The 15,851-nt window shown below is 48.4% G+C and overlaps 2 protein-coding genes across 2 annotated transcripts; one reads left to right on the plus strand and one right to left on the minus strand.

The window, feature by feature from the left end:
- Positions 1-6,707: 6,707 nt before the first annotated feature.
- Positions 6,708-10,635, minus strand: BDV14DRAFT_211591 (uncharacterized protein; the record flags this gene model as incomplete). Its single annotated transcript, XM_073776119.1, has 8 exons — positions 10,239-10,635; positions 9,370-10,166; positions 8,404-8,639; positions 7,990-8,337; positions 7,756-7,923; positions 7,340-7,704; positions 6,994-7,281; positions 6,708-6,940 (listed from the first exon to the last, which is right to left on the minus strand). Exons 1-8 carry the CDS (start codon positions 10,453-10,455, stop codon positions 6,708-6,710), a joined length of 2,652 nt encoding a protein of 883 aa, XP_073623467.1. The 5' UTR covers positions 10,456-10,635.
- A 443-nt stretch (positions 10,636-11,078) lies between these two features.
- Positions 11,079-15,847, plus strand: BDV14DRAFT_211594 (MFS transporter/fungal specific transcription factor domain-containing protein; the record flags this gene model as incomplete). Its single annotated transcript, XM_073776120.1, has 9 exons — positions 11,079-11,202; positions 11,260-11,300; positions 11,440-11,605; positions 11,653-11,737; positions 11,790-12,246; positions 12,316-12,877; positions 13,144-13,746; positions 13,794-14,936; positions 15,021-15,847. 9 exons carry the CDS (start codon positions 11,079-11,081, stop codon positions 15,686-15,688), a joined length of 3,849 nt encoding a protein of 1,282 aa, XP_073623468.1. The 3' UTR covers positions 15,689-15,847.
- Positions 15,848-15,851: the final 4 nt, after the last annotated feature.

The following is a 15,851-nucleotide window of genomic DNA, read 5'->3' on the forward strand; positions in this document are numbered from 1 at the left end:
AGATCGCCAGTACGAACCAAGTTACTATTGCATCTTCTACTTTGCTCTTCTCTCTCTTGATATCAGAATACCTAAGGTCCGATTCGACGCTTAGCAGGACGACCCTGACCTTATCTGACAGCCTGGTGCTTAATAAGGGATCTGTATGCCTTCTTTAATGGCCCAAAATAACCCACATCCAACAGCTGCAGGAGGTAAGATAAATAAGGAGGCATGTAAATAGGGATAATATTATTATTCTTACATGCAGTATTAAAGGCAGGCGTTAGGTGTCACGGGCCAGTGCCCGGTAAGGGCTACGGGCCAGAGCCCGCCCACGTGACGCCGGCGCGTTGACGCGGAAGAACGCGCGTGGAGAACCTCTTCTTCTTCAAGCTTTTTTGTACACAGTTCGTGGCCTAGTTAGATTGAATATAAGTCTTACTTCAGCCCTTCACATACAAAAAAGCTTCCGATTCTCAAATTGTTAAACTGACACGACGAAACGCAAGCGACTAACGACCGTAGTACGCTTTAAGACCGACACCTGGCCGCCATGCAGCCACAGGAGTCAACAAGCCCCCCTGTGTGGGCGCAGACGCTGCTACAGCAAATGGCACAGACCCAAGCTATGCAGAATGAAGAACGGGAGCAACATAATTAACAAGACGCCGCCCAGGAAGAATAAATTCGCTGACTTGAAGCAAAATTAGAGTAGCAAGCTTTGGCAATAGTGGCAACAATAATAACAATAATAATAACAAACAAAGAACAAACAACACCAGCATGAATAGATACCAAAATGACGACGGAACCTAAACAAATGGAAAGCATTTACCGCCCGAAGGCTCGCCTACCAGACCCAATACTATTCGGCGGAAGCACGAGCGACTGGCCAACATGGCGCGTTACAATGGAGAATAAGCTTAGCGTGGATGGAGAAGCAATTGGTATGCCTTAGGACCAATTTATGTATATATTCTCTTGGTTAGAGAAGCTTGCCTGGAAGAACTCTAGAACATTTATAAAGCTATGGCAAGGCACTGGCAAACCACAAGCATTACTCCAGTACCTTGAGAGTATTTATGGTGACCTGAATATTAAAGCACGCGCGGCAAGACAACTATATTAAATTCGGCAACCAGAGAATACAAGCTTTTTAAAGTTCCTTCCCTGCCTAGAGAAGGAATTCGCGGATGTAGATGCTCTAGAATGGCATGACAAAGCTAAGAGACAGATCCTCCTAGGCGCGCTTAACAAAACCATGTCCAACTCACTCATGAATCGCGGCATCCCTCCCACCTTTTCAGGACTGATCTCTCAACTCCATGAGATTAGCACGGACATGGACGCCCTTAATATTAACAGGACAGAACGAACACGCCGCCCATACTTTAAGCCTGATGTGATGGACTGGACTCCTACTGTCACAGTAAACCGCACCGAACCACGTACAAAACAGCAGGCACGATGGGTTAGCGAGGACGAGCTTGATAAACGACAAGCTGAAGGAAAGTGTTTATAATGTGGGAGATCGGGGCACTTTATTGTGCAGTGTGCTCTCTTACCAGCATGACAACCAAGTCATACACGCGTTGCCACTGGCTTAGGCAGGAAAATAAATAGGCACACCACTAGCGTGAAGAAGGTGAAACCTACTAGTAATGATAAACTTGCCACAGCTTCTAAAGAGGATATGACTTTAAAAGATAATTTGGGAAAAGAGTAGCTCCTATTTTAAGCCACAAGCAGGAGCAAAAAGGTGTTAAGAAGCTACTAAAATGGGAAATACCACCATTTATAGTTAATATAAGAGTGAATGGAATTCAGTTTATGCAAGCCCTTGTTAATAGTGGTTGCCACTGCTATGCAACAGTGAACAAATCTCTAGTTCAAGCACTTAACCTCCCGCGCATTAGGATACGCCTGCAAGTTCTTGACAGCGTGGTACCAGACCAAGGCAGAATCACCCAAGTTACGCACTTTAACCTTGACATACATGGCCATTAGCAAGGCCGTGTATTCGCATATATTATCGGGCCCCAGACAGACAGCATGATCCTTGGGGACCCTTGGCTACACGACGTACGAGGAAAGTACTCGGCAAGGAAGGGATATCTAGATATCTTTACCAAGGCAGGCGAACAAACAAGATGCTGGAATCAAGCAGATTATACAATTAGACCCACTGGGGTAAAGGCAATACATGTCATGCAAGCAATAGTAGCATTAACTTACTACCTTATATGCAGTACACTAATACCAGGCCGCCTGCAGATAGGCAAAGTTTTATTAGATAATATTAAGAAGGCACTCTAGCCAAAGAAGTATATAAACCTAAAGGACAAGCTACCAAAGCACTATTAGCAATGGCTAGATGTTTTTAGCCAGTAGCTAGCTAATAAGCTACCTCCACACTAACCAGGAATTGATTATAAGATACCATTAAAACGCGACAAAAATGGCATTAAAGAATTACTATTATATGGGCCCCTTTATGGCATGAACAAGGAGGAGCTCCTTTACCTGCAAAAGATATTAATAGACCTACTTGGAAAGAACTTTATACAAGTAAGCCAATTACCCGTGGCAGCACTAATCTTGCTAGTCTAGAAACCAGGTAGAGGCATGTAATTCTATATTAATTATTAAAAGTTAAACAAACAGACTATAAAAGATTACTACCCCCTTTCACTAATTTGGGAGACGCTACAAAACATAAGCAATGCTTGTTAGTTTATAAAGCTGGATATTATTGCAGCTTTCCATAAAATTCATATCTAGTTAGGCAAGGAATGGAAAACAGCTTTCCAGACATGCTATGGACTTTATAAATAGAATGTTACCCCATTTAGGTTAACAGGCATGCTAGTAATATTCCAATAATATATTAATTAGATATTACAAGAGTACTTGGATGACTTTGTATTAGCATATATTAATAATATTATTATCTACTCTAGTGGAACACTAGTAGATTACTAGTAAAAGGTTTGCAAGGTTTTATAAAAGTTAAACAAGACAGGATTGCAATATAATATCACGAAATTAGAGTTTAATCAAGACTTGGTGAAGTACCTTGGCTTTATTATTCAAGCTGGGAAGGGTATTCATGTTAACCTGAGGAAGGTAGAAGCTATTAGAGCATGGGAGACACCAGGGTCTATACAAGACGTACGAAGCTTCATAGGATTCGCGAACTTTTACAGGCCGTTCATACCGAAATTTGCCGATATTTCAGCACCCCTAACCAGGTTAATAAAGAAAGACACTGTTTTCAAGTGGGACGATGACTGCCAACAGGCATTTGCAGAGCTGAAGGACCTCTTTATTAACGCGCCAATCCTAGCGCATTTCGAAGAAGGACGCAGGACGGTTGTAGAATCTGATGCCTCCGGCTGGGCAACGGGCGCAGTCCTGTCCTAGTACGGACCCGATGGACAGTTACGACCATGTGCCTACTTATCCCAAAGGCTATCACCAGCAGAGTTAAACTACAAGATTCATGATAAAGAGCTGCTAGCAATCATACGAGCACTACGCGAATGGAGGCCCGAGCTGAAGATGGTACCATGATTCATGATTATAATAGACTATAAGAATCTGTGGTATTTTGGCAAAGCCCAATACCTTAATAAACAATAAATGTGCTGGGCAGACCTTTTAATAAAGTTTAATTTTAACCTTTATTACCATCCTGGTAAGCTTGCAGCAAGGCCAGACACACTATCATGGTAAAGTCAAGATATGCCTAAGAGTATGACAGACAAGAGGCTATTAAATTGCTTTTAAACTCTACTTAAGAAAGTACAAGTTAAGACAGGACAGGCAAATCCACAGCCAATGGAAGAAGACCTTGATTTTAAGAAAGATGTTCCCCTTTTTAAGGAACTAGGACTACAGGTAGAATAGAGGAAAGCAAGGACCACTAATATGATATACCAATGGATTTCCCATGCCCTTATAAAAGGACACCACCGACTTGCCGCTAAAACAAACATTAAAACAAGTTTATCTGAATATTATTTAGATAATCAAGGGTTACTTTATTTTAAATAACAAGTATGGATCCCAGAGAACAAGACACTGCACACAGGGATCATACAAAAGATTCACGATTCACATGTAACAGCGCATCCTGGACGAGACGCCACCTATTCAATATTATCCTGACGGTTTTTCTGGCCAGGAGCAGCAAAAGATGTACGACGCTTTCTTTGAAATTGCATAGTTTGTGGACGAAGCTCAGTATGGCGCGATATAAAGCATGGGCTGTTAAAGCCACTACCAATTCCCTAATAAATCTGGGCCGAGTTGTTAGTGGACTTTATAACTGGATTGCCACCTTCAGGACCTACAGGAGCAACAAATTGCATGGTGATAACAGATTGGCTGACAAAGAGTGTTATTCTTATTGGAATGAAGAATATAACAGCAAAAGACGTGGCAGAGGCATTCCTTATACACTTTTATATGCACCATGGAGTCCCATTAGCTATTACAAGTAACCACGGCCCCTAGTTTGTCAATACTTTCTAGGGAAGGATCTGCGAAAGACTATTAATTCAGCGCCGATTATCCACTGCTTTTCACCCGCAGACCAACGGCGCAACGGAGCGCGCTAATCAAGAGATCGAACAAGTCCTACGTATATTCTGTACGTACGCGCAGGACAATTGGAAAGGGCTACTACCTACAGTTGCTATTGCAATTAATAACCGCGACGCCGCCTCCACAGGAATCTCCCCCTTCTTCTTTACTCATGGATACCATGTCGACCCAATTGGCTTAGATGAATTAACCCAGTTACAAGATGCTCTAACGCAGCCAGGGTTAGCAGGCGAAACGTTTGTAAATCGCCTACGAGAAGCCAGTGATTGGGCCCAAGCTGCCATTGCCTCCGCGCAGGCCCAGCAAGAGGAACAAACGAACCGACGACGACAGGCAGCTCCCGCGTACAAGAAGGACGATTGGGTTTGGCTAAACCTTTGAAACATACGTACGCAACGACCGTCAAAGAAGCTAGACTGGCTACATGGCCGTTATCAGGTAATGGACGTCCCATCACCACATACTGTCCGACTTAATGTGCCTACGGGTATACACCCAGTCTTCCATGTGGAACTTGTCCGTCCAGCCGCGGCGGACCCGTTCCCGTCCCAAATCGTGGATGATACACAGCCGCCCCCGCTATTGGTCGATGGGGAGCAAGAATATGAAGTTGAACGCATCCTAGCTGTACGACGCAAGAAGGTTGGACGAGGATATCGCAATGAAGCACTAGTGAAATGGACAGGATGGGCACACCAAACTTGGGAGAGATTAGACTCGGTTCAGAACTGCACCGCACTGGATGTCTTTGAGGAGCAGCACGGCCCTGTTTTGGACATAATACAGCAACAGATTGACAACGACAACCATGTCACAGTACCCCTTACGAGGCTCAAACTAGGAGGGGGGTATTGTCACGGGCCAGTGCCCGGTAAGGGCTACGGGCCAGAGCCCGCCCACGTGACGCCGGCGCGTTGACGCGGAAGAACGCGCGTGGAGAACCTCTTCTTCTTCAAGCTTTTTTGTACACAGTTCGTGGCCTAGTTAGATTGAATATAAGTCTTACTTCAGCCCTTCACATTAGGTGGCTTCCATGCCCATCTAGAACTAGGAGTACCTTTCCCCTCCTCCCAGGCCTCTGCACAGCTGGGATAAAGCATTTTTAGAGCCAGCGAAGGCCTATTGCATCTGTGGTCTATCTATTGGCGCTAACTTTAATTCTTCAAGCTAGTGGAGTAGTGAATCCCTTAAACCACCCCTTAATATAGCGCTTTCCTTTAAAGATAATAGTGGTTAATACTAACCACCCAGCTAAATTAATGCATTTAATAGTGGTAACCCATTCCTGATTCCCTGGCATAATAAGCCATGGTTTGCCTGGCATTTTAGCTCTTAATACAACTTTTGTTGCTGCAATTAGGCCCATAGTAAAGCCAGTTTTGTTAAAATTAAAGATATCTTCATCCAGGATGCCATGCTTGTCTTTAATCTTCTCTAACTCCTTAAAGAATGGACCAATTACCTTGGGATCTTTATACATAGCTCTCTAACAACTAATCTTTCAAGCTATTCTGGTTTTAATTTTAGGGCGCCTCTTGGTAAAGCCTGTTACCCAATTTTATCCAATAGGTGCACAAGCCAGGTCATACTCCTTTAGGATAATTTCTGCCATTTCACGGACGCGCGAGGGCCTTGGGGGGGCTCCATGAATATCAAGTGATACTATCCATCCTATCAAGACATTTTCTTGAGCTAGGGATAGCCTGTGCTGATGGTTGCAGAGTTCTGCTTGTGGTTGGAGACCACAAAGTCTTCCTTAAAGGGTATTTGGATGAATATTATATGCACGCGCCGCGGGCGCAATTTTTGCATATTTTCCATTTTTAATATCTTGAATCGCGCATTGGATCCTGCCTTCCTGCTTAACTAATTCTGGTTTCGATTTACGCCTGAATGGTGGCATGGTGGTGGTTGAAAGTTGAGGGTTGAATACGCGTTGAGGGTGGTGGGGAAAAACACCGGCCGCCCGGGATGCACCGGCCGCCCGGGAATTACGTTAACTAACAGAGCCTACGGGCACCCCTGAATGGTCAAGCATCTTGGTTTCCACACTCTGCATCTATGACGTGCCACTCTTCTACCCAACCCACAACATCAACTCTCCCACTATTAACTCTCTAAATAGCAGCATGCCCATGCGTCTCAAACGGCAATCCGAAACAAATAACCCCAACCGCAATCCAAAGCGCTGCGCTCGCGTAAATAGGCGCAGTCGTAAACCCCGTTTCGCTCGAAATCAAACTCGCTACGAGTCCTCCCAATCGAAGCAGTGAGGCCGCAGTGCCGGTTCCTGTCCCTCTATGCGGAGCAGGGAATGATTCCGGTGTGAATGCGAACATCACCGCATACTCTACACCACATTATCAGCAGGGAAAGCAAGAAGGGGAGAAGGAAAGAGCGTACCAAAATTCCCCAACAACCCCGTAACACACGTAAACGCCAAACTAGCAGTCGGCGTCGTAACGCCCACATACGCAAAGAGGAACACGCCCGTCACAATACTCGATATCCCCATCATCCAGCGGCGGCCGAACCAGGTGTTTACGAGGACTGCTGCCGATATGGGACCTACTATTCCCACTGCTGACTGGATGCAGTAGTTCCGGTATGTTAGGTCCAGTGAGGAGTTTTCGGTGAAGCGCGTTGCGAGGTAGGAGGGGAGGAAGTTGAAGTATAATGGGTAAGCAATCCCTTCAAACAACGTCAGTTTTGGTCTCGAGTGGTAGGGAAGGAAGGGAAGTAAACAAACCAATAATCAACCAAATGCCCCAAATCAACCCCGTATGCAAGGACAATTTCCTCGTCGCAAACAGCGCGCGGTAATGCTCGCCCTTGAACTCCTTCAGATTCTCCTTCACAATCTCCCTAGTTGACATCCCCGTTTCCTCTGTTGCCGGCGGAATACCCAATCGGACATCGATCGCTTGTAACATCGACAGTGTCAAGGGCTCAGGTTTCCCGTTTTGACGCGCAACGTAGTTGACTGCGTCGACCACAGCCTGGTCCTTTCCCTGGGAAAGGAGGTACCGCGGTGTTTCGGGGATTTTGACGACCAGGACTCTGATGACTGTGAATGCTAGGGAGAGCGCGCCGAGGGTTATGAGGGTGTATCTCCTGCTTGCCATTAGAATAAAGTCGTCTGGGTGGGTTTGGTTGGGCACGTACCACCCCATATTCTCCGACCTCGAACAAGTATCAGGCGTAGCATCAGTCGGACAACTGAAATTCGCAAGGAATACCCATGCCAGTAGCGATACAATCAGTTGTCCTAGGTTCCACCATGCACTTAGGGCCGTGAGGAGGTACTGGTGACTTCCGGGGACGTATTCAAGGCTGCACGCACACCACCGAATTAGCCACGCTCAACACCGGAACCCCAGGAAAGAAAAAACAACATACAAAATCATACTAGCAGGCGGAACATTCCCCCCCGCTGCAGTCCCAATAACAGCCCACATCGCACTAAACGCCGTAAAATTCATGGTCCCCGCCGCACCACAAAGAAAAATCCCAGCAATCAAAATGGTATAATTAAACGCTGGCTTGCGCCCGATCAAATCTGATCCTATTCCCCAGAATGATGCACCGAGGATCAGGCCGACGTAGTATGCTACTGAGGAGTAGCTGACCTTTTTGATATCGCGGAATTCGAGCTGGATGGGCGGCTGCATGGATCCTATGCCTTGCGAGGCGAAGTTGTCGACTACCCAGCCGAAGCCTGTGACGACGAAGAGTTTCCATTGGAACCTTGTAGCCATACTTATTAGCTCGCATATCGTAAAAGTGATGGTCGAGGGGTAAGAGGGAATGTACCATCCCATTCCAATATCCTCCATACACTGCGACACCAATTCCGACTTCAACCTGTACGCATCTGACGTTGAAGAGCCGTAAAACTGCTGCATCTCTGCGTCGTTGACGACGTCCATCTTGCCGATGTCTTCGGGCTCGGCATTGGCATGGTTATTGCCGTTGCTCCCGTCGGGGCGTTTATCTGTTTTGCCAAGTTCGACTTCCATCTTGCTTTGCTTCGTCTGGTGCTGTCTGCTCTGTAATGATAGACGGTATGTCGAACAGCAAAGGGGTATAAAACAGCTACATAGCTTAGGTAGGGTTACTGCTTACAAACGGACCTTCGGAAGGGAGCTGGCGGGAGCAAGGGGTGGGGGTTGCGTTGGTTGGTGCGGGTGCGGGTTTCTCGCTATCAGGATCAGGATCGCCTCCACTTTGATAAGTGATGGAGCTTGGGTAGGGGCTAGGTGCTAGAATACGTGGCCAGGGCTATGGTCTGTGCTGATGTCGTTTGTGGGGTTAGCTCTGATGTATTGGATGTGTTTATCACACTGGAAGGGATGACATATAATGTCTTTGGAGTTTTCAGGTGTAGTTTTGTTCTACGGGGTATACATTGTTAGAGTATACGATGTTGCTCTTTACTCGTGCTCCGGTTCTCTCAAGCTGTCTAACTGACCTCTGCGAGTGTCATTGGAGATTCCCATCTATGACGGTCGAGGAATTTGTAAAGGAGGATCAATCGTATGACATGGCATAGCGACCTACCATACACTTCTCGCTTTCTCTCTCTGCCTCAAACATAATATGGTTAAACGATAGAGTTACTGTCTACCGTATCATTGTAGGCTGGTGGAACGTATACTGCAAACTCATAACGTGGCATTCGTGATTAACTCATACAGATCAAAAAAACAAACATAACCATGAACATCAATATCAAAATAAAAGACTTATCTACGCAACAATCGCAGTCTTTGCCCCAACATCACCCGCAGCCTCCCTCGCCTTCTCCGCCAACTCCCTCTTATACGCCTCCGCCCTTCCATAACTCTTCTTATAGGCCCCCTTAACCATATCCTCAACCGTAATAGGACTGTACTTAGGCTTCTCCCCCTCAGGACAACAATTCGGGAGACACTCACAGATATGATCCGGGTTCCCGCTGAAAAAGAACGGGATACTATATCTCTCCAGCCCGGACTTGTTAATCACGCGGTGGATATTCGATTTGTACCGGTCGTTCGCCATGCGCATCATTAGGTCGCCTAGGTTCACGACGTATGCGCCTGGAACAGGCTGGACGTCTAGCCATTGGCCTGTTGGTGCGTCGAGGACTTGGAGGCCGTCTACTTCATCTTGGAGGAGGAGAGTGACGCAGCCGAAGTCCGTGTGCGCGCCGATTCCACGGTTGAGTTTCTCATCTTCATCCTTTGGCTGGGAGGGGTAATGCAGCATTCTCATCGTCGCGACACCTCCCTCCGTCAGGGGATCAAAGAACGTCTCTTCCACGTCGAGCGTTAATGCCAGAACGCCTAGGACGTCCTTGGCGAGCTCATAAACAGCACGGTAATACTCCATGCTTGTCGCGCGGAATTCTTCTGCGTCGGAGACAGTAGAAGGCCACTGGTTTGGACCGCTGTTGAGCCGCTGGTTTATGTAGTAGGGGTGGTCTTTGCCGATTTCTTCGCCGATGTACAATCCCTCCTTGAGTTCGGGGCCTGTGCCAGCTTCGAGCATTTGCGAGCGGAGGAGTTCGTAGCCGCGGTTGAATGTGTTGTTGCCTGTCGCCACAAGAGAAAATATTAGCTTCCTTCATCTTCTAGGTAATTGTTGGATGGATGGTATGAGCGCACTCTTATCAATAAGCATCTTCTCCTCCAACGGCAAAGTGAAGAATCTCTTTGCGCACTCCATAACGCGCTTCTGCAGTTCCAATGGGATACGGTGTCCCGTGATTTGGAAAAAGCCATTGTATTCGCAGGAGTTGCGGACTTGTTCGACGAGTTTGACTTTTGCGGCGGCGTCGGTGCCGTAGAAGGGGGAGAAGTCGAGGATTGGAGGGGCGGGCATTTTGTTCGTTCTGTTGGTATATTGCGAGCTCGAGGTTCAACTCTGAGGATCAGTGCGTTCAACAGAATGAGTTTCTTCGTATTTTGAATCGACTATGTACTGTAAAATGAGTTGAATTGCCTGATTATTATCTACACAAATTCTCCCAATTCCCCTTCCCCTCATTCTCCAAGGACGGCGACATGTCCGGCCGACAGAGAAAGAACCAGAACCAGAAGACCAGACCAGACCAGGCCACCTCTAGCTCCAAGCTCTCACAGCCGCACAAAGCTCTAGTACGTAGTCAACGGCGAACAAACCAAAAGTGGGGTGAGGATGTGATGTGTCAAAAATGGGGTTGATAAGATAGGGATGGCAGCCTTGTGGTGACTCCAACGATCGGCGTTATCTCGAGCTGCGTCTTGGATAGCCTAGCCTACCTACCTAGTTATCAGTACACTTTACACATTGCTGTATGTACGCAGGGTAGATTAAACTGATAGGATAATTGAAGTTGGGGTTCGACAAGGGTCTCACAGCAGACGCAAGGAGTGAGTGGGAAACGAATTATAAACCCCCACATTTCCTGCCTCCACTTGTCCACTTTGTTCGGAGTGTTCTCCTTCTTGATTTTGGGTTCAGCTATGGGGACTATTGACGTTGAGAAGTCGCCGACGCCGAGTTCGGCCGAGGCTGCTGCTACGGTTCCTGATGCGAAGGTCGGAGAGAGCAGTGTCTATGTTGATACTGAGGCGGAGAAGAGTTTCGGTATGTGCCTGGTCAATGCCTAAGGAAGACAATGGCTTTGCTGACTTGCCACTGTAGTGCGCAAGGTGGACTTTTTTGTACTACCATTGCTATGTCTGGTATGTTTCACGAGTGGCGTCAGGCAGAGAGTATAGTAGCGCTAACGAGGGCAGATGTACTTTTTCGATTGCATGGATCGGGTATGTTGCTTCAACTTCAACACCACCAAGTACCCCCAGACTAACTTGGTCCGGATAGAGCAACCTAGCAAACGCCAAAACCGATGGATTAGAAGAAGACATCAACCTCGTGGGAAACGAGTACTCGCTGCTCATCCTCATCTTCTATATCCCGTTCGGGCTGTTCGACTTGCCGTGGAATCTGCTGATCAAGCGGTATTCGGCACGGACTATGTTGTCACTCAGTATGTTGTCTCCTCAAAATGAGTATACCGATGACTGATGGTAATAGTGACCGTCGTCTGGGGCATCTGCGCAATGTGCCAATGCGCAGCACACAACTTCGGAAGTCTCCTCTCCATCCGGATAATCCTAGGGTACATACACCTCCCTCACATACCTCCTTGACCACCACTAACAAACATCCAGAATCTTCGAAGCAGGCTTCTTCGCAGGCAGCACATTCTACTTCACTCTCTTCTACACAAGAGGCGAAATGGGCTTTAGGCTCGCAATCCTGCAATCCTTCGCTGTCCTCGCGTCCGCATTCAGCGGGTTAATCTCATTCGGTCTATTCCAGATAAACCACCCCACTGTAAAAGGATGGCAGTGGCTGTTTATAGTCGAGGGTAGTCTGACGCTCATAATAGGCGTGATTGGATTCTGGTGGCTCCCTGATAATGGGTCGACTGCTTGGTTCCTGACTGAACGGGAACGAGCAGCTGCGTCCGCGAGACTGTTGAGGGATACATCTGCTGAAGTTGAGACGAAGCTCGAATTGAAGGCTGCGTTTCAGACGTGGAGTGATTGGAAGTTCCCTGTTTGGGCGGTCATCACGTTTACGTATCCTGTTGCTTATGCGACGGCTATGAATTTCTTTCCTATCGTTCGTTCTCCCCTTTCCGTCCCATGTTTTCATGTTCAAGACAGTGCTAATATCAATATACTTGGCTAGATCGTCGCGCGCCTAGGCTACGACACCATCAAAACAAACCTCTGGACCGTCGCCCCGAACCTCGTCGGCGCAGTAGTCCTCCTCGCCGTCGCAAAATCCTCCGACATTTTCCGCGAGCGGTCACTGCACATCATATTCTCGCTCCTCGTCTCGTTAACAGGCATGCTCATACTAGCCTGCATCGACGTCTCAGCCAACAAAGGCGTAAGCTACTTCGCATGCTTCCTCCTCGCGTCCGGCGCATACATCCCAACCTGCCTAGTCCACGCATGGCATAACAACAATAATACAAACGAAAACTCCCGCGCCGCGAATACAGGCTTTTTCGTGGGGTTGGGCAATTTAGCTGGTATATTGTCCGCTGCTACGTTTCGGACGGAGTATGCACCTAAGTATATTCCGACGCTGGTGGCTACTTGTGCATGTAATGGGGTTTGTATTCTTGCGACGGGGTTTATGGGTGTTTGGATGAGGGTCGAAAATCGGAGGAGGGATAAGTTACAGGGGGTTAGGATTAGGGCTGGGGAGGTTGAGACGAGCCATTTGGCGGAGGGGGAGAGGAGTCCTGAGTGGCGCTATTTTTTGTAATGCTTTCTACAGTATTTAATGAGTTGAATGGGTATGACTTTATAATGGACGTATGTATAGAATGTTGAGCATCGGTTCCGCCGGGCGTCTTGAATAACCTCACTCTAACCCAGCCTTATCAGCCAAGTAATCATGCATCAAGACACCTCCAATTCGACAAAAAGCAAGCACACTACAGTAGTGACCCCGCACGCTTATCGCCTCCACTAGATAGATAAGTGCATGGCCCCGTATAACCAGCTTCGCTGGCCGTCACCCACCACCCCAAAATGAAGAAACACGCGTGCGAGTATCCCGGGTGCGACAAGGCCTTTACACGGGCTGAGCATTTGCGCCGGCACTCGTTAAATCACGAGACTGTTAGTCATGGGTATACGTGTCAGCGGTGCTTCACTCACTTTTCAAGACCTGATTTGCTGAGTCGGCATATGTCCCGGCATGCGAAGAAGGATGCTGAGGCTGGAGGTGATGGGAAAGGAATACTCGAGACGAGAAAGAGGATGAAGAGGGCGGAGGACGGGTCGATTATTGTTCGTCCGCCGAAGAGGCAGTCTAGGCATAGAACGTCTAATATTCTGGCGCCGATGTCGTCCTCTTCGCAGTCTATGAGGAGTTCAGGTTCGCCGGAGCATAACCCGCAAGCACCGGTGTCTCCTCCTGGTTCTGCGGACGATCCGCTGTCTATATCGCTTGATGGGACGGATCTGACGGATCCTGATCCTCTTCTTGCGCCGATGATGCCGCCGCCTTTTGAGCCGTATGTTGAGCCCATCCCTGGCCAGTTTGATGCAGCCGATGGGTCGTGGAGCGCTGGGTACGAGAATGATGTTTTTATGGACACCGGTAGGCGATTAATATAAAATCCTGGGTTTCTGATACTGACGAACCAGCAACTGACTTTAATCTTCCTTTCGCCGCGACTAACAACTACAACTGGCTGTTCGACGTTGCCTCGCTCGACGATGCCTTTCACCACCTCGAACTCCCCCTCGGCCCTGACCTTGTTCCCTTCGCAGACCCCGTCGATGTCTCCGATCCAATGCTAAATCTTGACCTCGATCTCGACCTGAAACTTCCTTCCGACTTTGATTATAACCAGGATGGATCCTCTGTGCTCCTTCAGGCCGCCTCCTTTGTCGAACGATCAAGTCCCGAGCAGCGCCGACGAGACTTTGACCTAGACTGGATGGGCGCACCAACAATTGAGGGCAACGGCCTTCTGATGAAGCCGCAAATAAATGATGACGCGCGACGAGGTATTCTGACTCTTGTCGCCCAGAGTCCACCGGTTGATATCCACGGCCAACCGCTGAATCTCGACTCGCCGCTTCTCTCCCTTTCAGCGCTCCAAAGCTACAGTGACCTGTTTTTCTCGCGCTTCAATACTACATACCCTCTTATCCACGCAGCGACATTTGATCCAAATACCATTGAACCTGTCTTCCTTGCTTCTATCCTCTCCATGGGCGCAACATACAGCAGTCGCGAAGCGCATCAGCTAGCCGTCGGAATCCACGACTCCCTCCGCAACCAGCTCTTCTGCAATGGGGCGTTCTCTCCTCAGCCTGATCTGTGGGTTTTGCAAGCAATGCTGCTGATAGACTGTTTCGGGAAGATGCGCGCCGGGCCAAAGCAAAGAGAGCGAGCTCAGCTCTTCCATTGCGTCCTTATCAAGTTGATTCGGAGGTCGACGTGCTGCACGATCCGGTCACCCTCTGTTCCGAGTCTAGAGGCATCGACTGAGATTGAGCGCGACACGGCGTGGAAGAATGCAATGGACGCTGAGCAACGCAAGCGGCTCGCCTATCTTTGCTTTAGCTGGGATACAGAGCACTCAGTGTTGTTCAGCCAATCGCTCTGCATGTCGGCATTTGAGATCCGATCGTCGCTTCCCTGCTCTTCTGCTGCGTGGGAAGCGCACACTGCTGAGGAATGGAATCGCCATGAGTCCCGAGATACAGAGCACAGTTTCCTTCATGTGTTGAAAGGGTACATTACACCTGGTGCGGTGCCCAGACCACGAGATCTCAATGGTTTCTCGCGCTTAGTCGTACTTCACGGTCTCATGTCCATAAGTGCAGACTTGAAGCGACGCGACCAGACAACACTCCGTGCAGAGACACCCGAGCGAGTAGGAGCATGGACACCGCGCATGGGCCGAGCATACGATCTATGGAAAGCAGACTTCGACGCCGACATCCTGTCCATGAAACTGGGCTCACCAACGCCCGCTGAGGAAGCGAAGCGATTTACCGGTCTCAGAGCCGCGAGTATGGCGCTCTACCGCGCTGCATCATTAGCACTACACGTCGAAGTTCTGGATCTCCAGATTGCCGCTGGTGCACCGCAGATCCTGGGACGAGTAGTGACTGATAGCGACCGAAGCCGGTCAAGGGGTATGCTGGCTCGTTGGCTGGGTAGTTCCTCCTGTGGTCCTGCATCTCGACATGCAGCGTTCTTACTCCAAGATGCTGTGCTGAGCCTTCACGACTGGGAGCAGACGGATGCATTCCACTTCCCGTGGTGTCTATACCTAGCAACATTGACCGTCTGGGCATTCCATGCGCGGGAGAATGAGAATGGGATGGCGAGACCAACAGACTTGTCCAGTCTCATTGTGGCCATGACAACGTGTGCTGGCAATACAAATGGCAGTGGGTGTCCTGATTTAGGCGTCGTATATGACACTCGACCCCTGGTTCGAGCTATGGCGCAGCAGTTGGCGACGGTCAGATGGGCCATGGTGCATGATGCGATGAAGGTGTTGGTAAATTTGGGTGTGTGAATATGTTGATGCAATGTCACTGTAGATTATGTATTCTGCAATCTACCTTCAGGATCTCGGTGTAAATTTCAGTTTTCCGGGAGTGAATCCTCGAGCAATTGAACACTCCGTAAGACTAGACAGCGTGTTTGCCACTGCTCTGGCAATTGGCAGGTCAGGCGCA

This window comes from Aspergillus stella-maris, assembly GCF_047715825.1.
Source record: "Aspergillus stella-maris strain CBS 113639 unplaced genomic scaffold BDV14scaffold_78, whole genome shotgun sequence".
In the NCBI taxonomy this organism is placed as follows: domain Eukaryota; kingdom Fungi; phylum Ascomycota; class Eurotiomycetes; order Eurotiales; family Aspergillaceae; genus Aspergillus; species Aspergillus stella-maris.